Here is a 20,804-nt window from a genome sequence, read left to right as displayed (position 1 = left end):
AAAAAAGAAGTCGTTGAATTGGGCTTCAAATTGATTTATATTTATACCTGGAACTTGTCGTATTTGCAGCCATATTTGTAATCTTAGAAAGTCCCGTATTTACAGCCGGATTTCTAATATTTTTCGGAGAATCCTAAATAGGAAATTTCGGCCCTTCAAAGAATTATAAATCCATAAAAAAGAAACGAAATTATGTCATCCGGAGATTGGCAATCGGATTAATTCCGTTGCAAAAGATCGTAAGAATACTCCCTCTGACTAACCAATAAGGAAATTCCGAAAAAGAAAGTATTCTTAGGCATGACTAATCATAGTTTCTACACTGGTATTTGGTTGAACAATTGTTTTGAAAGAGAAAAGGCAGTTCAGATAGAAATGCGCTGGTCCGTATGGGCAAACTCACCACGACAAACACACTCGATAAACTATTTTTCTAGTTGTTGCTGCTACAATAGATACCTTAACTGTCAGTATGTACTGCCTTCTTGAACTTCAGCAAATTGTTAAACAATGAAGGCTGCCAATTAAGCGAATGCTCCATCGCCGTGGATCTCCCATTGAGTAATATTTCGGTTCCGGATTTCATGAATCAATACGTTTCAGCAATAATGGCTCCTTTCTATTCTGTTGCTAGATAGGATTTTTGCAATCAAAATAACTATAGAGATAAAACATAACCTCAAGCTTGAAATGATGAATTACAGATGACAATTAAAAGAAGATCACTAAATGACTATTTATTCTCTATAAAGCAAGCTATCCTAACCTCTTGGTAGACGCTTAGAATCCCAAACATAGACCATTTCATCCCAGCCCGTAGTAGCAACCCATCCCGGCTCACCCCATAAACTGTAATCACATCCAATGACAAATTCCTTATGACTTCCAAACACTCCTTGTAATCCCCCTTTATTAGTATTCAAGAAACGAGCTCTTTCATCCGATTCATCAGTCCACACTCTCGCGGTCATATCATATGAAGTAGACAATAATTCCTTTGCATTATGAGGAGACCATTGTACCCTCCTGACTGCGAATTCATGTCCCACTAGGTCGTTTAATGGAGTTGGTCCCCTGACATGAGATGCTGCCATTGGACTCGTGACTAACGGTTGATCAATTTTGGAAATCATACGTAAATCCCAAACACGTACTGATTTATCGGTCCCACCTGATGCTACAACTGTTGATTTATACTTGTTCCAATCACAGGATAATGCTTCCAATCCTCCATGAGCAACATATTGCATTTGTAATGGATTTGGCGCTCTGATATCCCATATTTGGACCTTTGAGGCTCCGTTACAACTTATTAACATAGATGGGGAATGTGGGGAGAATTGGGCTGAATATATACAATTGGCAGTGTTTATTTGTGCAGATTGTTGATGTGCTTGTTGATGCGATAATGGAGGTAAATGAGTCGATGATTGTGCTGCTGGATTCGTTGCTCTGGTGGTATAGTCAATTGAAGCAGGGTTTAATGTCAATAATGAGTCTGGACGTTGTGGCGTCCATATTTTGATAGATCCATCCCAACTTGAAGATACAAAACTTGTTTTATCTACAGGATTCCATTTAACTGAAAATACTTCTCTTTGATGTTCTTTCCAATTCATGACTGGGAATTGTCCCACTGTTAAATCAAATAATTTTATAGAACCATCTCCACTGGCAGTAACTACTTGATTTTCATGTATTTCACTCCAAGCAACATCAAATAACCCATCTTGAGTCTCCCATGATATTTGTTCTTGAATATTTCCATTGGGTTCTATTCCGAGGATAAATAATCGCCCATTTCCAACTAATCCATAATTGGCAGATGTGGCAACTGCTATTTTGTTATCGAAGAAGGGTGAGTATTGAACTCCATACCCGTTGTATCCTTTGGTTCTGAATGCTAGCATAAATGTCTCTCTGTACTGTCAAAGGAACTAGATCCCCAGGAATGATAAAAAGATTTCTAATGAGGGGCTCGGAAAAAATTGATGGACGAAAAAACCATATTTGCAACGGGGCCGATATTATGTACCGAGGAACTTAGGTCGGGCTCAACCATTTTGTCTCCGTAGTAAATTGATTTTAGGCTGCGAAAAAAAAATCTGAATCTATGAGTTTATTTATTAGCAGTATTAAAATTATTTATATATATACACAAGCTACTAAAGATCGAATAAGGAACAGTCCAAGTATTTGATTAAATCCCAATTCTCTTTATCGATTTCATTTTTATCCATTAATCCAAATTGGATTAAATCACCCATAACCAAAGCAATTTTTTGATTAGAATATTTTATATAATCAAATTCATCATCAGATGAAGTAATGGCACTTTCTCCATCAATAGTAGTATCACTATCCTCATCGTCGAGGATTGCACATTCGAGCTTTTGAGTAATGGTATAAGTACCATCTATACCAGGCTCCGATTTGGAATCTTCCTTTTGCATTGGTGTTGGACTTGGAAGAGGTCCATTTTGGATCAAACCCCAGAGACACCAATAGATTTGAACAGTGGTACGCCAGAAAACACATTCATTATAAATCTTTTCAATTTCATATTGGATGATATCGACGGCATTTTTATTGTCGTTGATGATGTCTTCTGGTCTTTTTGAAGTTTTGAGATTTGATGAAGGATATTGGAAATCATATTCTATGTAAGATTTTAAAAGATTAAATTGTTCAAGTTTTGTAGGATAATTTTCATGGAAGATAAAGTATGATTTAGTTGGATGATAGTAATCTGACATCCATTCTGAGAAATGATTAGCGATATCAAGTGCAGGGAAATTTGGACCAGAATATTCAAAATCAATAACAGCCAAATTTGCATCTTTCTTGTGGGAAGTTGCCATAAAATTAACATCTTTCAATGAAGCGAAAGATGTGGCTGCAGATGATGAATTTGTAGAACTGTCAAGGATTACTTCTTCTGGTTTGAAGGATTCATGTAATAACAAATTACCATATTGAGTATCATTATGACAGAATTTGTAATTGGCAGTAAAGGCATCAGTATCATATTTGTTAAACAACCAAGATTTATATTTTGCAACCAATTGTTTAAATTGATCAAATTCAACCCAGAAAATGGATTTAGGATCTAAACCTGCTGCTTTATACGATGGAATATAAGTTTCTTCAAACATTTTCATCCATTTTTCAATTAATCGCCAAGAACTAGGTAATGGAGTTAAATCTTCTTCATCTAATTCAATTTGATAATGTAAATCTTTCATTCTTCTTCCTAACATTTGAGAAATTACTGGATCTCTAATTTTTTCTTTATTTAAAGTGACAAATCCTTCTAAGAATTGTTCAAATCTACCATTTGAAAATATACCTAATAATCTAGGACCAATTTTCTTTTGAGATAATTTAACTAAATTTGCTAATTCAGCATCTCTATCAATTAAAGCATCGACATTTCTTCCATATACTCTTAATAATAATGCAGGTAAAGTCAAATTTTGTTGTTTATCAATATATTCTAATTTATAAATTGAATTAGTTAATGCACCAGATATTCTATTAATGATTAAATTGGAAATTGTTAATTGACGTTTATGCCATTTACTAACTCTTAAAGTTTTGATTAATGCCAATATGTCTTGTTTAAAGAAATCTAATGGAAGGGTATTATCTAAAGTTGCGTGAACTGAAGGAACAGTACGTTCATCTAGATGAGTTGGAGTGACAACAAGTTTAGTTAATGAAGATGCAGATAATGATCTTGGACGACTTGAAGATGATCTTCTAGATCTACTACCTGAGCGGGAATTTGCAGAGGTTCTTGATTTTGATCTTGAAGGGCGACTAACGATAGGAATGACTTCCATTTTTGAAATGATTGCTGTTTTGTTATGTAATTTAACAGGTTACGTTGCTTGCTATCGGCTAATGGAAACAAGTGGGAAAAGAAAAGGTTGAAGATGGAAAACCGACGTAAATTTATTTTATTTTCTTCTAAAATTTTTCTAGAATAAGATGGAAATTGAAACAATACTCGTGTGCCTAATTTCCCGTTTTATTGATTAGGAAATAATTTTATTGTTAGTTGTTGAATAGGAGGTGGCTGATTATTATTAAAATTTTTTTTTATGTGTCAATAAAACAATGAATGATTTGTTATTAATTTTTGGTGGGAAATTTTTTTTGGGCCGATGTCGTCTTTCCATAATAGAACTGATAAGTTATCATCTGGTTACGACATTTTTCACTAAGATAACAAATTTCACATGCAAATCGGCAACAATCTACCTAAAGTAGACCATCACATAAACAGTCTTGTTGGGAGAAGGCGCGAGAATTATAATTCGAATAACTTTCTGAATTAGTTTGGTCATTAGAATAGCAAATGTTGGAGATTATTAATTGTTGTAAATGACTAACTGATGTTCTCTCACAACACTTAATTCTTTAAGACACTTATTCATTTACCACACTTAATAATCTACAACACTCGATGACTTTTGTTATCTTTACAGCACTTAATTTTAAATCACTTATTGTTTTATAACAACTTTTACTTTAATATACAAGAAGTATTGCAATTGTCATCGTCTTAACACCTCCCCGTGATGTAAGCATTAGTTGCTTAACCCAATCTTGTCAATTACATCTTTCAATTTAATTCTTTTAAAACCCCTAGTAAGAATATCTTCTAAAATGAAATGAGTAGGAATATGTTTGAATATAATCTCACCTTTGATCACATGATCCCGCAAGAAGTTAATTTTAACTTTACATGTTTTATTCTTGCATGGAAAGCGGGATGATTAGCCAAGGTAAAAGCTGAATGCTTGTCAGTATACACAATAATTGGTAAATCAATACCAAAATGAGTATTTCCAAACAAATATATCAACCAGAGCATCTACTCTCCCTTCGCAGGTCAATTTTTCAATCAGTAACCCATGTCCATCAATAGCTAAATCAAGCTTCCAATGTTGATTGGAAGCAAACATAACTTCAGAATAAAAGGGAACCCATTTATAATATTGTATTGAGATCAAGATCATATCGACGTACCTTCATGTAGGACCAATTGATAAGCAATCCTGATTGGCAATGAACCTGATTCAGAACCTTTTTTGGGGTTGTTGTAAAGATCTGTCTACTTAAGTAGATTTGCAACAGTTGAGAAAAAACTAGATGCTCATCTAATTCAGAAGATCATAATTTGGGAAAAGTACACGACTTTGTTTACCTTTTTATAAAATTTCTTAAATCCTTCAAGTCTGGACAGGGGGGGTGTGGGATCAGATTTTGAAGACGAGACGACTAGCTATCAAGAAAATAGTAGTGTGTAGTCAACACATTCAAAACACACAACACCCCCTCCTCTTAATCAGACGAATCCCACATATTTCCACAGATTTGTTTCGTCTAATATTTTTTTTTTACTTTATATCCCCCCTTAACACACACTCTGAACACACCCACACACGTTTGTCTTACCATAATTTTTTTTTTCGCTAGACCATTTTTTTTTCAGATTGAATCATTAATTCATTCTATTAGTAACCACTTCAATTAAAGAAATATAATTGAGTAACTATGGCTGAGTATTTAGCTGCAGCTGGGGTATTATCCACAGCCTTTTCAATCAAATTATTCAGTACTAAAGCGAAAGAATTGGATACCGTAAAGCATGATCTTGAATCTCAATTGGTCCAAGTTAAACAATCGCTGGATTCAAAAGCCAAAGAATTAGACCAATTACTTAAAGAATCAAGAGAATTTAAATTGAAGCTGGATGGTGCTCATAAAGAAGTCGTTAAAGATTTAGAAACGAAGATTAAAGAATTAACCAAATCCAAAGAAGAATTAACTGCTTCTGAAGCCCTGTTAATGAAACAACTTAAGAACCAATTGGAAATTGTCACTGGGTATGAAAAACAAGTTAAAGATTTAGCTTCTGAATTAGAGAACACCAAATCAGAAGTAAGTAAATTAGAAGAGAATTATGAATTCAAATTGAATGCTCAAATTGAAAAATTGATTGCTGATAAAGATTTAAGAATTCTTGATTTAGAACGCACTTTAGATGAAACCATTACACAACTCACCAATCTGAAGAATACTATGAATGAATTAGAAGCTGCTAACAACCAATTGATTCTTGAGCTCAGACAATCCCTTGAAGAAACAAAACGTAACCTTGAAGATAAGACCAAATCCTATGATGATTTACAATCCCAATCTACTAAGCAAGATGAAGAGAACAAAGAAACAATCAAATCCCTTGAAGAGAAGATTTCCAAATTAGAAAATGATATTGAATCTAAAGAGAAAGAATTACAAGAAGCAAACAATAATCTCAACGATTCCAATGAAAAAATCTCACAATTAGAAACTGAACTTTCACAATTGAAATCCGAAAAGGATCAATTGAATGAAGATCTTTCCAAAGAAAAAGCAACCAATGCCGAACAAGTCGAAAAGATTTCTCAATTAGAACAACAAATCAAAGACAAAACCGACGAGATCCTTGAATTAAACGATCATGTTCAGAACTTTGAACAATTCTACTTCAATTTTGAAGACTTACTTTCCGCTTTGAAAGAAGTAGACCCAGACGTACCATCTTCAGTCTTGGATACCGGAATTCAAACTCCAGCCGATACCGAACTTGAAGAATCAATTGAAGTAATTGAAGCTGGGGATGTCGAGAAATCAATTTCAAACAAAAGTTCTACTGAAGGATTTGAAGTGGTACCTAGAGTAGTTATTGACCGTCAATTTAACCTCAATGGGACTATTCAAAGAGTTCGTGAATATATTACTTCTCTTCAAAGTCAAATCCAAGAAAAGGATCTTAAGATTGATGAATTAGAACTGAGGGTAGTTACTATTGAAAAAGAAGAAACTCCAGTCGAAAGTGAAGAAGAAACAACACCAAAATTGGAAGTTGCTGAAGCTGTTGAAGAAGAGTCCAAAGAAGGTAATGAAAACGAAACTACCGAGTCTGAACATCAACAAGAAGGTGAGCAAGAACATGGCGAAGAAGAAGAGGATCAAGAAAATGAAGGTCCAAAAGAAGAAACCTCAAGAGATATCGAAGTCAGTCCAACACCAGAAGAGGTGGAAGTAACGGAATGGGCTAAAACCGTCGTGGACAGCGAACAATTGAGACAAAAGCTTAATGAATTGGCAAAAGAATATCTGAGAATGAAGAGAGAAGTACGCAATACAGTCGAACTTGAACAAAAGACCAAAGAGATCCAGCAATTGAATGCTACTATCCAAGAATTAGAACAACAATTAGAAGCCGCGAAGAAGGAGGAAGAAGAACAATTAGAAGCTGCCAAAAAGAAAGAGGAAGACTTAAATGCAGAAATTAAGAGAATGGAAGACGCAAAAAATGCAGAATTAGCTAAAAAACAACAAGAAGCTGACACTCGTGAGGAGCAACTTAAGAAAGATGCAGATGCGGCTGCCGAAGACTTGAACTCAAAGATTGCTGAAAAGGAACAAGCTATAAAGACTATTAGTGACGAAAAGAGCATGGTTGAAGCACAATTGGCAACAACAACTTCAAAACTTGAAGAGGCAAAGGAAAAAGAAGCACACTTTGAAGACTTACAGGAACGCATGGATAAAATGCACAAAGATCAAAGCAAAGAGCTTGAGGGTGCTTTGAGCACTATCAAGGAACATGAAGTAACCATTGGGAAGTTTAAAGAAACAGCCAGTCAATTAGAGACCGAGAAGCAGAATTTGAGTAACGAGATTACAGAAAAGCAATCAACCATCGATCAATTAAATGTGCAAATCGAAGGGTATGTTTCTGAAATTAACCAATTGAAGGAACAAAAAGACTCATTAGCTAAAGAATTGGAAACTGCAAAGGAAGATGCTAAACAACAAGGTGAAAAGGTTAGTGCCTTGGAAAAACAAATTGAAGAAAAGGAAGGTGAATTAACTAGAGTGAATGAAGAGCTCAAGGGCAAGGAAGATGCATTAACCAAGTCTCAAGAAGAGTTCAAGGACAAGGAAGCTGAATTAACCAAGGCGCAAGAAGATCTCAAGGGTAAGGACGCTGAATTAGCCACCTCTCAAGAAGAACTCAACAAGAAGGAAACCGAATTAACCAAATCTGAAGAAGATCTCAAGAGTGTCCAAGGTGAATTAGAAGAAGGTAAGAAGACGGTTGAAGAAGCTAAGAAGAAGATAGAAGAAGTTACCAGGTTAGAAGAACAGATCAGTGGGTTAAAAGCTGAGTTAGAAGAAGCTAAGAAGAAGGGAGAAGAAATTCCCAAGTTGGAAGAAAAGATCGCAGGCTTACAAGATCAATTAGAAGAAGCTAACAAGAAGGCAGAAGAACTTGGTAAGCTTCAAGAAGATCTTAGACTTAAAGATGAGGAACTTTCAACTTTAAAACAGGATGTTCACTCCAAGCAAGAAGCTTTAACCAAAGCTGAAGCAGATCTTAAAATTAAGGAATCTGAATTGGAAAAGTCTCACCAAGAGTTGACTGAGAAAACTGACAAATTAGCCAACGTTGAACAACAATTGAAGGAAAAGAATGAGTTAGTTGAAAAGATACAACAAGAAGCCAGCTCATTAAGAGATCAGGTTCAAACCAAGCAACAAGACTTAGATAAGTCTGTTGAAGACCTTAAAACCAAAGGAGAAGAATTGACTAAAGCTCAAGAATCACTCCAATCTACCGAGGAAGAATTGAACAAACTCAAGGAATCAAAGGGAAAAATTGAAAAGCAATTAGAAACACTTAAGGAAGAATCAAAAGCTAGTAAAGAATCTGCTTCTAAATTTGAACAACAAGTCAATGAAAAGGAAGATGAAATCAAGCAATTAAAGTCAGATATTGAGAATAAGACCCAAGAAGTTCAAGCTAAAGAAGGGGCCTTAAAAGAGTTGCAAAAGGAAGTTTCAGAAAAGGAAGAAGAGATTAATGGATTAGGTAAAACAATCCAAGACAAGGAAATTGAATTGAATGAACAACAAAAGATCTTGGATGAAAAGGTTGAAGAAGTCAATAAGCTTGAGGAAGTTGTTAAGACCAAGGATGAAGAAATCAAAACCAAACAAGAGCTTATTAAAGCCAACGCAGAAAAGATCGAGGCGTTGGAGAAGTCTAAGCCTGCAGAAAATGGGGATGGAATTAAAGCAGGTGAAGGTGAACATCAAGATGAGACTCACAATGGTCAATAAAATCGACTGCCAACGTAAACTACTCATGCTATTTGAATGTAATGGGATAATTAATACATGTTTTTATCAAATTTATAGTTTTTAGTTAATACCTTTATATTTTTATAAGTAATTAGTCTGTGTTTTTAGATCGACTACTAATAGATTTTGAATTTGCAACCAATTTGAAAGACAAACGACGTCGAACTTTCTGCAATATCTTCTGTTTAGATCGTTCCAGAACAATTTCAGATGCAAACTGGAATAGTTACGAATTTTTGTCGATTGGTCACCTTGCATACTCTTTATTATGTACCGAAGAAGGAGACTCTCCTTCCACAGGGATGACATCACCATCTTCTCCATTGTCTTCTACTGAGAAAGTTACTTTCGTATTGCAAAATAATCTAAAACAGTGAGGAGGAGGGGTGGAGCAATCTCATCTCATCTTAACCTCCTCATCGCTTCCTTCGGAGATATGAATTGGGGTAAACCTCCTGAAACATGCAGACTTTAAAAATATCTCATGTAGCTGTATATATCCCTTGAAATTGCTTTTGAGTTGTCCAATAGAAATTTACATTTAGGGGGCTCTTACGACTCAAGTGTGACTAAAAAAAATTTATTTATCTCGAGAATAGTTTCGAGTCATGCTGGTTTCTTTTTAAGGTTTTGATGAATATTCAAATTGTGTTGGGAACAAGCGAGATTTTAATATTTATGTATGGTAACGGTTCTATCGGATTGTAGAACAAAAAGAGATCACAGAATCTTATCTTTATAGCCCCAATATACAATATAAGATAAGAAAGGATGAGATGAGGAGGATTGTTTCCGGAAGGCTGCTAGGGGGGAATTATTTTTTCTTTTCAGCTCGCGTAATGGTTGCAATCTCGGACGATGATAGAAAATAAATAATTTTTCATGCTATTTTTAGCAAGCTCTAAGCAAAAAATTATTTTTTCTTGCTTCCGGTTGTTCTGAACAGGGACTGACCTCGTATGGGCTATGATGATACGATCTGAAAGTATAATTCCTTAAAATAAAAGCAAGGCAAGTTGAAGTAATTTCTATTGAAGTTGATTTCAGTAATAAAATGTTATCAGGAATACAGTTTCTTGAGACCAGTGCTAAGTAACCGAGAAGGCCGTGGAAACTAACGGTAAAACTGCATTATTCAGTTTCAAAAGAGACAATAGGGAATTGACGACGAAAGAGGTTATATTGTTTTTTTTTTGCAGGGAGAAGGTATGGAAAAATAACCTGAATCGAAGGATTTCCTAAGGGGATGTGGCTTGCATTAGTTTTTTTTCTTCTGACTAAAAACATGAAATCGCTTTATTTGGAAAGGAAGTTTCAGTTAATATTGGGAACGAGGTTCAAAAACCAAGCACTTTAATTTCCGGTAAAAATACATCATTCCTCTTTAAAATTAGGCAGGTTAAATCGAATCAACAATTGATTTCATAATCAATACAGAGATTGTGTCATATTGATTTGCTACAGTCAAAACAATTGGTTAAACAGTGAGAGTTACGTAAATAGAAAACTGTTACTTGTCCCATTTAGGAATGTACATTATTAATTAAAAAAAATAATTTATTAAAATTTTCCGTGTACAATTAAAAAATTTAAAATAAAATAAAATAAATTCTCTATGTTTATTATCAAAATTTCTCTTTGGTGTTATTTTTTTTTATTGATTCCTCCTTTGGTTAAAAATTTCTAACCAGACAACGCATAGCCCAACACTTCCATCTTTATCAAATATCCATCACCATCCCATACCATTCCCCTTCAACCATCCCTACCATTCACCACGGATTTCATCATCATCTAGGCAGAACCCCAACGTGTCTATTTTTAGAAAAAAAACCGTTATATTACCACTCAAAATTTCAATTCAAAAAAAGGTGTTGCAAATTTCTTAAACGAGTTTAGATTTCCACCCACTTTCAAAAAGATCACACGTTCCCTAAATCAAACAATCGGCCGTATAATTATTATTTGGACTGTCATTTAATAACGATCTAATTCATTCATTGCTACGCCATTTATTTTTAACCAGACACACCTCAGTTTCCGTACTTGCATAATTTCACATTCGCATTTCCCTCAAAGACAATTTTTATAAAAATTATTCAATATCTCTCTACCAACCACCCACCACAGTCATAAAATAGAGAACTAGTCATTTAAATTTTTTATAATTTACCGTAGCAACTCCCATTTGAAATCAAGAGAGTCATTCATTACTGAATACAGATAATCTTTTTCCATTGCAGCCCCTTGTCATCACCTTCTTGTATATATACAAACGGTTTGAAATCAATTCTCAACTACCATTGTCTGAATTTTCAATTTGGGTAATATTTCAGATCGCACAATAAAAGTTAGTTATTACAAGAGCATACACATTCACGAAGGTAATTAGTCGTTCAAAAACTTGCATCCTTTACAACGTTCACTTAGCAGTTTTGTTATACTTTTCGGTTATCTAATATTGTCATTACATCATTCAACATTGCATCTAATCCAATCATACGTAATTGCTCAATATGGCCCATGTTCTCACCAAGACAGTTGCCATAAGCTCTGAGAGCACATTTCAATCCAATTATCAGACTACAAATACACCAATCAGATCAACGTTAGATCCTCGCTATTTCAATTCCGATACAGTAGTTCCACCTGTGGAAGATTCACGTTCCCCTTCTAAATTACCAGATCCACCATCCCCTTATAGAAAGCTGCAAGTGAAATCAAGATATACATTTGCATCACCAATCGATTCTCAAACGTCATTAAAAAGCTCTTTATCTACTACTAAAGAAAACGATAAACTTATCAAATCGTTACTAAAACAATTTAAGAGATTAGAGACAGAATTAAACAAGTTTAACTCAAAGAAATATAATCATAATACAAGTAGTGGTGCTATAATGAAAGGAAATATTTTACGTACATCTTTGCTACCATTCTTGAGAGCATCAAATCAATTAGAACAATGTTTTGCTACCGATTCACCAATATTTAAAAGTTTAACTAGTGTTATACTAACAATTTTGGTTAGGTGGTGGAATTCATTAATTGGAAATTTAACATATACCGCTGCTGCCACCAGTCTTGCCAGTAGTAGTAGCCATTCCAACATATCATCAAACTCATCAACTTCTACTCTTTCAAGATCAAATCCAACCACGGCATCAAGTCGTTCTGACACAATTCATTTTTCACATATACCAGCGGCAGATAGAAACGCGTATTTAGAATGCATATCACGAATTATGGCCCGTCAAGATTGGTCCTATTATGATGAACCAAATGATTACCAATCGTTACTTATTCAAACACTCGACTATTGCATTGAAAAGATGTCTAATTTAAAGACAGTCTCTGCTTCATTTTCTGCATTTATGGGAAAAGTCTTTGCCTATAGTTTTTTCAAAATTCCTCATGTTTCAAACGCATTGTTGTTTTTATTAAATGTAAAGCAAATTACATTTGAATCTTGTTTGAGAAAGTTATCTAATAACCAACCATGTGATAATAAGCTTAAAAGCATCTTCCCCCATCATTTACATTATTTGATCAATTTCAAAGGAATGCATACATTAACCACAAAGGGACAAAAGAAATCCATCAATTGTGCTCCAATTCCAAGACATCCAGTTAGTGGTATTAAAGACCCCAATGGAGATTGGGTCAGACGGTGGTATTGTCCAGATTCGAACGTTTTTAACTCATTTTTCCGTCATTATATAGATATACTTCAAACATACCTTCGAGAACAACCGGAGAAAGTCAATAGAGACGTTTTGTTTAATTGTCCGGGATTTAGCATTATAATTAGTCATATTTTTCAAATCTTTCATACTGGTATTGTTAGAATCTCTAGCAATTTCGTGAATTCAACTAAACCATTAGGTCCGCAAACAACTCCGACACATACAAGAAAATTTAATCCCGATGGTACGTCAATTATGATTCCTCATCCAAGTGCATCGTCATTTAATCCTAATCTTAAACAAAGTGACGTTTATTATACTTCCATACTTAAGGTTTTCAAAACGGTTCGTGATATTACATATTGTGCAACTCTAGATGAAAAACCAATTGATCCAATTAGTGCCGATTTGGTAAAAGTGATTGATACTTGTTTGATTTCAATTGCCAAGGAGACAACAATTTATGATTTTAATAGGAATGGACTTATTTTAAGTATTGCTAATGAGTTTATTAATCATATTGGAAATAACACTGGTATGGAAATGAAGTTATTAGTTAATTGGGATTTTTGGCTTAGTTGTAATTATATGATGATAAAACATTGTGATCATGTCCAGACTATATTAAAGAATTTTGCATTTTTATTTAATACTTGGGATATGATTCCTGAGACATTATCCAATTTAGGAACTAATAAGGTGGATATAAATTTACAAAATATAGAATTTGGTTGGTTGACTGATGTTAAGAATTCATCAAAGTTGAATTTTATCAATTTCTTGATTAGTGATGAAACTTTCCAACGATTTTTCACCCATTGGAATCCAATTATTAGATCGTATTATATTAAATTGTTAATTTGGAGAGTTATTGGGGTTAATAACTATCAATCATCAACGATGCTTCAAGTAACCAAGAATTTACAAATTAAGTTAAATAAAGCATTTGAGATTTTAAAACAATTTACAATTGATAATAATGGGAAATTTGAAATGAATTATAAACCAGATAATCCATTAGTTAATAGAAAATTTGGCAGATTGCTTATTAATGTCAAAGATGATTATTTGTCAATTTATGATGAACCAACTCCAGATTATGTTCCAACTACATCTTTGAGAACTTCAGAATTAAGAAAAACCCATCCATATGAAGTTTTCGATGAAGCGATATATACATGTTCATCAGCGTTACCAGACTTGACCAAGTCTTCATCTACAGGTTCATTAAGATCATTAAGTTCAAATGGCTCAACCAAACCTGGGAATCCAATTGTTAATTCAATCGGGAAATTTTTTAAGATTTTGGCAGACGATAATAATAATAATAATCATCAATTAAATGATATTCAGGAAAATAGCCCCTCAAGTGAAATTGGACCAGTTCCAATGGAATCCAAAAGAAAATCGGTGTCAATGACATCAATATCATCAACTTATTCTTCATTAAAATCAAGATCTTCAAGTCCAAGTATGTTGTCATTCAAATCATCCGGATTCACCGATTCAACCACTTCATCAATTCAATCAGATTCGGAATCGATTTTATCTATGGATACAATGAGAAGTAAAACTTCAACCCCGCTGACCCAGAGTTATAATATCCAACCACCGGAATTATCAAAATTACCTCCAGATATAATTCGTCCACTTTATAAATTTGATATTATTGTTGATCATGAATCTGTAAGTGAGAAATTCTCACTTATTAATCATAGAAACTCCATGATTGGATTAAAACCTAATTGTAGTTTCTTTCCTGGTCAATCATCACAAATCCGGTTCTTTCCATTACAACCACAAGTACCATTAATTTCAATATTTGTTAATTCTGGTTCATTTGCTGATAAATTGTTCATTAATGATGAAGAATCTTATTTTTTGGAAAATTTTGATAATAATGGGAAGTTGACCAAGGAAGATGATTGTTGGTTTCTGAATCAAGGTAGATCTACTATGATTAATTTAGGTAAATCTATGAATGAATTGAATTTAACGGTGGATGAATTTAGAAGATTTTTGAATAGTAGAATTGAGATTGATACATATAATGCTGATTTGAATGCTGAAGATAATGCCATGACTGAATTTGGATATTTTAAGCGGATAATTCCATTCCTTTCAGTTGATTCTTCGAATGAAATGAAGTTGTTGAATGCTAATTAATTGGTAGAGGGATTTCAATATTTTGCTAGCGTTATTGGGCTGGAATTTTTGGGGAGAATAATTGAGATTGCTTTCTTTGATAGAGACGTCTATTTTGGTGTTTAGTTCTTATATCGCTCTTTTTATGTTTATCTATAAGTCGTCATTCGTTTACATTTGCAGTTTGTTTGTTACACCTGTAGAGAATCGAAACTATTATGAGCCATTCTTAATATCTTCCTGATTTTTTTTTTTTTTGCAGCCAACGAGTGGGTGTGTAAGTTGCCAACGTGCACAAGTTTAATTGAAAACAGGCAACCTAACAATAAGTCCAATACTTCTGGAAACTTTCACTGCGGACTTTAACATAGTATTCTTCTGATTTATCACATTTCGAGATGAATAATATCCTCATACACAATAATATGTTGCCTATATAGCTTTAAATATTACGATATTATTACCAGAATATTTCTACCAATACTAATAACTCATAAAATGAACTGTTTTATTAAAATCATACATAGAGAACTTTATGACATAAGAGAAAAGTCTATCATACATATACCAAATCAAATTCCTACTCAAACCTCTCCTGTTTTATATATACCCTTTCTAGTTCCTCTTCATTCTTTGCCGTCAAAGCCAACAATCCATAACTAGTAGCCAAACTAGTAAACCCACTTATACCAGCAAACAAAACCGTACCAAGAATAAAACAAATATAATAATATTTGACAAGATAATATCTAAACCCAGTCCATTTCACCACATATTTAAAACAACTTAAATTATCATCTATCAAATAATCAACATTCGTTAACTGCAATCTAAAATCCCTAATCTTTTCCAGAATCTTATCACCCCGAATTTCAAACCTGGAAAGGGAGACTGGATTTGATCGTGAATATGATACTAGGAAGGGGGGAACCCATGTTCGGAGATTGTAGGGGATATAATCATTATGTTGTGAATATGTATAATGGGAACTACAATCCAATATATAGCTTCCCTGATGGAATGTACCGAGATCGTCTTGGATTTCATACCCGATTTTTCGAATTGTCGATTGCGGTTGAACACCACCCCGATCAGGACAAATCAAATGTAAGTTGAATTCAAAGATATATGTAAGATGAGGATCGAATTCGAAATCTTCAATAAGAGATGGAATAAGATTGGATAGGTGGGTTAGATTGGTGGATGTGAAATTGAGGGCAATTGGAGGTGATGATGGGTTGGGAACTAAGGAATTATAATATTCATTATAGGTTAATAATGCGAGTGGTAGTAGAATGAATAATCCGGTGCCGAGGGTTGTTAGTATGTATAACCAACCTTTTGTTATTTGGACTGGGACTACTAAACCAAAGAAGCGGATCCAACTCATGATAATTGGACCGGCTGTATGTGTGTATGTGTGTGTGTGTGTATATATGGGATAAGATATTGATCGAATCAAATCAAAATCAAATTGGGTTTGGTGTGGTTATTAAGTTGTTTTTCTGGTGTTACAATTAACTGAACTGTATTGTTGTAAATTATCATATGCAATAAAAGAAAACTTTAAAAAAACAATAAATCAAATATTATTAAAATTCCAACTATTAAAACAATTGTATAGAGAAGTAAGTAACTTAATTAATATATATATAAGATAAGAAAGGAAAGGGAATAATAATAATAATAAAGAAAATCAAATAAATACATAATAATAATAATAATAATAAAACAACACTTATACCTCTCTCTCTCTCTCTCAATGAGGTTAAACACTCTCTTTTTCACCATTCTCTAAAAATCACATGTCACCATCATCACCATTACCAACTTCTTCTTCTTCTTCTTCACTTTGAAAAGACATATAAAAGCACACTAATTNCAATGAGGTTAAACACTCTCTTTTTCACCTTTCTCTAAAAATCACATGTCACCATCATCACCATTACCAACTTCTTCTTCTTCTTCTTCACTTTGAAAAGACATATAAAAGCACACTAATTAATAATAATGCAACAACCAAATTACCCAAAATAAAGAAATCCATGAAAAAATAATAAACCAAAAGAACAAAAATTAAATAAAAAATATCTCTATATATATAACTCTTCAACTTCAATGAGTAGTAATGAGTAACTAATGAGTAGTATGTCCTCTATGATATTTCAAACCATTAAGATTCTTGTATCTTTTCCCACATACTTCACATCTATATGGTTTATCCTTCTCCAAAGCCGCACTATCCAAATATGGAGAATTAGATTCGGGATCAATAACTGAAAAAGTTCCATCAGGATTCTCGCGTAAATTTTGTCCTTGATGTCCATGTAATCGATGATATTTAAGTCCATTTTGATTCTTATAAGTTTTTTCACATCCAATTACTGGACATTTGAATGGTTTGTTTTCATCATTGTCAACTACATAAAGATGACGGGCTGGATCATCGATATACATTGCATCCTCATCATCATCAGTTTGCATGGGTGTTCCGGCATTGGTACTACTATTGGTGGTTGGTGAGTTGTGGATTGGGGAATGCAGTCTTCCATTTTGAGATGAAGTATTGTTCGGTATTTGTTGTTTTTGTGTTTGGATTTGTTGTTGTTGTTGTAACGCTTGTTGTGTTTGTTGGTTGTTGAAATGGTAGTTACTTTCATTAGTGACGGCAGGATGGATGGTATTGTTTTGAGTCATTTGTTGTTGCTGCTGTTGATGATGGTGGTTATTTAAGAAAACATCAGTTGTAGACACTGTATCCATAACATTATGCATATTGTTAAAGTTGTTGCGATTACGGTTTGTGTTTAATAAATGGTTTGATTCTGGCGGTGGTGATACTGATATATGAGCCTCTTCGTAATGTCTCAAAAGGTCGTGTAATGTGGGTAATAATTCACCACAACAACTATAATCCTTACAATAATGAGCTTCTAAATCAGGTAAATACGATGTTTGTAAATGTGGTGACATACTTGGATGATTGTTAGTTCTAAACGATCCTCTTCTTGGATTAATCAAATGCTGTTGTGATTGCTGTTGTTGTTGTGCTTGTGCCTGTTGCTGTTGCTGTTGTAAATATTGTTGTTGTGACAGTATAAGATGAGAATGTTGATGGGTATTATTAAAAAAGTTATTATTATTTTGTTGATACTGACTACCAGACATCATAACCTCATCTTTTAACCAAGATCCTATTGTTGCAGATCCCCATGATACACCTCCAATACCTCCTCCTTGTGAATGTGCCATAGATTCTCGTCTAAATCGGGAGTTATTAATAATGGAGGGTCGATGATTGAATGTTATATCTATAGGTTGTGGATTAACTGTAGATGCTCCTAGATGATGATGATCTGCCGATGCACCCGAAGGTATATTGATAGCTGCGGAACCAGTTGGATTGGTATTTTCAAATATCCTTGTATTAAACATTTTGACTTCTGTTGTATGTGTGTGTATATACGTGTGTGAATAAGGGTCGTACTAAAGTGCCAAAAGAGGGACCTGTATAATTTGTAGTCTTCGATTTCGGTTGTACTGGGATATGACTTTAAACTTTTAAAATAAAAAACACTTCTATTTTGTCTGTGGCTTTTTCTAAAATTCCAATAATACCTGAATAGTTCTAAGGGGGTGTATTCTGTATTGGTAGTAATGTTGTAATCTTTCTAAGAAAAAGGGGGTTTAGAAAAAAATGGTGATTTCCTTATTTCTTTAAAACAACTTTTTTCTTTTTTTTAAACTTTTTATTTTATTTTTTATTTTTTAGTTGAATGTCTCCAATGTCTCTCTCTTCTTGGGATTTTGTTCGTTATTAAATGTAACTTGTTAATATGAATCGTTTATTGTCAAATAAAAAAAATAATTTGAATTCAGTTTTGTGAAACAAATAAATTTATGCGACAATAGACAATAAAAAGAGACAAATAATTTAAACTGTAATATTCCTTATTTGGTATTGATGAGGATTCACTGTTGTTAGCAAATCTTCTTGCACTAATGATTCTCGTCAATAGACAGGTGTATTAATTTGTAGTGGTAGGTAATGCCTTTGTAAAAAAGTAAAATTGTAGCACTGCCCCTGGGTCTAATGTAGATGTAAAATGAGGGTAGTATCGCTTACAAGTATTTCCTTTATAAATATAAATTCAATACTTTTGATAGGACAATTTAAATATATATATCTAGGCTTATTCCTGAGTATATATATATGAGGTGTAAGGAACGATAAAGTAGGGGGTGATAATTGGAAATGAAATTCAAGTGGTGGTCTTATTCTTGATTCTTGATTGATAACTCTATAGACTAAAAAAATGGATTATCTATGGGATCACCTTCGTATTATTTCTTTATGTTTCTTTTGCGAGATTGATAAGTATGATTTGCAAACCTAGTGAGTTGAATTCAGTATATTGTGGTACTGGTTGTTGCTGGGGTAATATACGGCGGTGATAAAATGAATAGGTGTGTATTAATTTGTAGTTGATTACTAAGGAAGGAAGAAAGTGAAAAATTCAAAAAAAAGTTTAATAGGGGGGGGTGCAGGGGTAACAAGAATTTATTTAAAATTTATTGTAAATTTAAAATTATTTTTTTTTAATTAAATTAAATGTCGCAAGCTAACTTACTTTATATCCTTTTTTTTTATTTAAAAAAAACGACATGTCGCTGGGCGTAAGTTAATTTTTGCGACCTTGATTCCAATGAAACCTTAAATACATTTGAAACGTTATCTTTACTAATTCTATGAAAGTTGGTGCTCTCTCTCTTGGTATATTACGTCTCCTTTGATTCAATTGTTGGGCTAGTATATTTTCTGGATAAATGATTTAGGACAAATCCGAAATCATTACACAAAGTTCAAATTCACACGACCAAATTTTATTTTATTATGCAATTCTTGCATCTCGACAAGATTATTGCAAAAAAATATTCTGCTTTCTTTTATTGATTGTTAAGTTCAACTTTAGTCCCAATTTAACCGAATCAAATGCATGCGATATTACATAGATCAACTTTAAGTAAATTAATAGAGTCAAAGCCAATTACAAGATCAATGCAAGGTTCTGGATAACCAGAGATACCGCCCTTATAATTACACATTTCAATCTTCATTTCTCAGTCGTTCATAATCTTGTTGGATTTTTTTTTCGTAGTGAATGGCTTGCTATGATCTAAGAAAATATCAATAGAATCACCTGCAATCATCCAACAAGCACAGTGAATGATTATCCCATTAGCCGTATCTCGCCCTATAAACTGGTCACGCGGAGAAAGCCCCCAGATCCGATATTACATAAAGGTATGTGACATGATACATTTATAGAGAGGTGATGGCGAGCTAGGTGACGGCGATTTCATTTCGTATGTCAACATATGAATGACCCAAAAACGTAATCAGTTCCGTTATTTCCCACCAAAACTTTTTAGTGTCTCTGCTTTTCGCCTATAAGTTTTTTGATCTGTTAGTTTTTCAAGAACTATCCGGTAAGATCAGTGACATCTTCCCGAAAACCCAAATTAAAAATATTCTTTGTTAGAATAAGTCAGATGTTTTTTGATCCACTGTTTCCTCGGGTATCAAAAACAACTAAACTCTATCAACAGATACGGTTAATAATAACTCCGATATCGCAAGGGAGTGGGTTCATTGTTATGTAATTACGGTGATGATTGTTCTCTTCTCCAATAGCCAAAACTTTAGTCCATCCATCTTTTGACTAAATTTCTGTTTTCTCCCCATGCTTCTCTTTCCCAGATTAT

At 33.6% G+C, this 20,804-nt stretch overlaps 6 protein-coding genes across 6 annotated transcripts; 2 read left to right on the top strand and 4 right to left on the bottom strand. All coding sequences in view use genetic code 12, as the record gives it.

Annotated features, from left to right (window-relative positions):
- Positions 1 to 761: 761 nt before the first annotated feature.
- PEX7 (Pex7p) lies at positions 762 to 1,910 on the bottom strand (the record flags this gene model as incomplete). The annotated part of the gene is made up of 1 exon (XM_049405301.1): positions 762 to 1,910. The coding sequence occupies one exon, from the start codon at positions 1,908 to 1,910 to the stop codon at positions 762 to 764; it is 1,149 nt and encodes a 382-aa protein (XP_049265102.1).
- A 255-nt stretch (positions 1,911 to 2,165) lies between these two features.
- On the bottom strand, positions 2,166 to 3,845 carry J8A68_001627 (bifunctional choline kinase/ethanolamine kinase; the record flags this gene model as incomplete). Its single annotated transcript, XM_049405300.1, has 1 exon — positions 2,166 to 3,845. One exon carries the CDS (start codon positions 3,843 to 3,845, stop codon positions 2,166 to 2,168), a length of 1,680 nt encoding a protein of 559 aa, XP_049265101.1.
- Positions 3,846 to 5,565: 1,720 nt separating this feature from the next.
- USO6 (Uso6p) lies at positions 5,566 to 9,186 on the top strand (the record flags this gene model as incomplete). Its single annotated transcript, XM_049405298.1, has 1 exon — positions 5,566 to 9,186. The coding sequence occupies one exon, from the start codon at positions 5,566 to 5,568 to the stop codon at positions 9,184 to 9,186; it is 3,621 nt and encodes a 1,206-aa protein (XP_049265100.1).
- A 2,537-nt stretch (positions 9,187 to 11,723) lies between these two features.
- On the top strand, positions 11,724 to 15,059 carry J8A68_001625 (uncharacterized protein; the record flags this gene model as incomplete). Its single annotated transcript, XM_049405297.1, has 1 exon — positions 11,724 to 15,059. One exon carries the CDS (start codon positions 11,724 to 11,726, stop codon positions 15,057 to 15,059), a length of 3,336 nt encoding a protein of 1,111 aa, XP_049265099.1.
- A 559-nt stretch (positions 15,060 to 15,618) lies between these two features.
- J8A68_001624 (uncharacterized protein) lies at positions 15,619 to 16,902 on the bottom strand (the record flags this gene model as incomplete). Its single annotated transcript, XM_049405296.1, has 3 exons — positions 15,619 to 15,916; positions 16,088 to 16,283; positions 16,851 to 16,902. 3 exons carry the CDS (start codon positions 16,900 to 16,902, stop codon positions 15,619 to 15,621), a joined length of 546 nt encoding a protein of 181 aa, XP_049265098.1.
- A 272-nt stretch (positions 16,903 to 17,174) lies between these two features.
- On the bottom strand, positions 17,175 to 18,473 carry SFP1 (zinc-coordinating transcription factor; the record flags this gene model as incomplete). Its single annotated transcript, XM_049405295.1, has 1 exon — positions 17,175 to 18,473. The coding sequence occupies one exon, from the start codon at positions 18,471 to 18,473 to the stop codon at positions 17,175 to 17,177; it is 1,299 nt and encodes a 432-aa protein (XP_049265097.1).
- Between the last annotated feature and the right edge of the window lie 2,331 nt (positions 18,474 to 20,804).

Source organism: Hemisphaericaspora subhashii, assembly GCF_019202705.1.
Source record: "Hemisphaericaspora subhashii strain CBS 10753 chromosome Unknown scaffold68, whole genome shotgun sequence".
NCBI classification, from domain to species: domain Eukaryota; kingdom Fungi; phylum Ascomycota; class Pichiomycetes; order Serinales; family Debaryomycetaceae; genus Hemisphaericaspora; species Hemisphaericaspora subhashii.
This window is presented reverse-complemented; position numbering and strand designations above follow the sequence as displayed.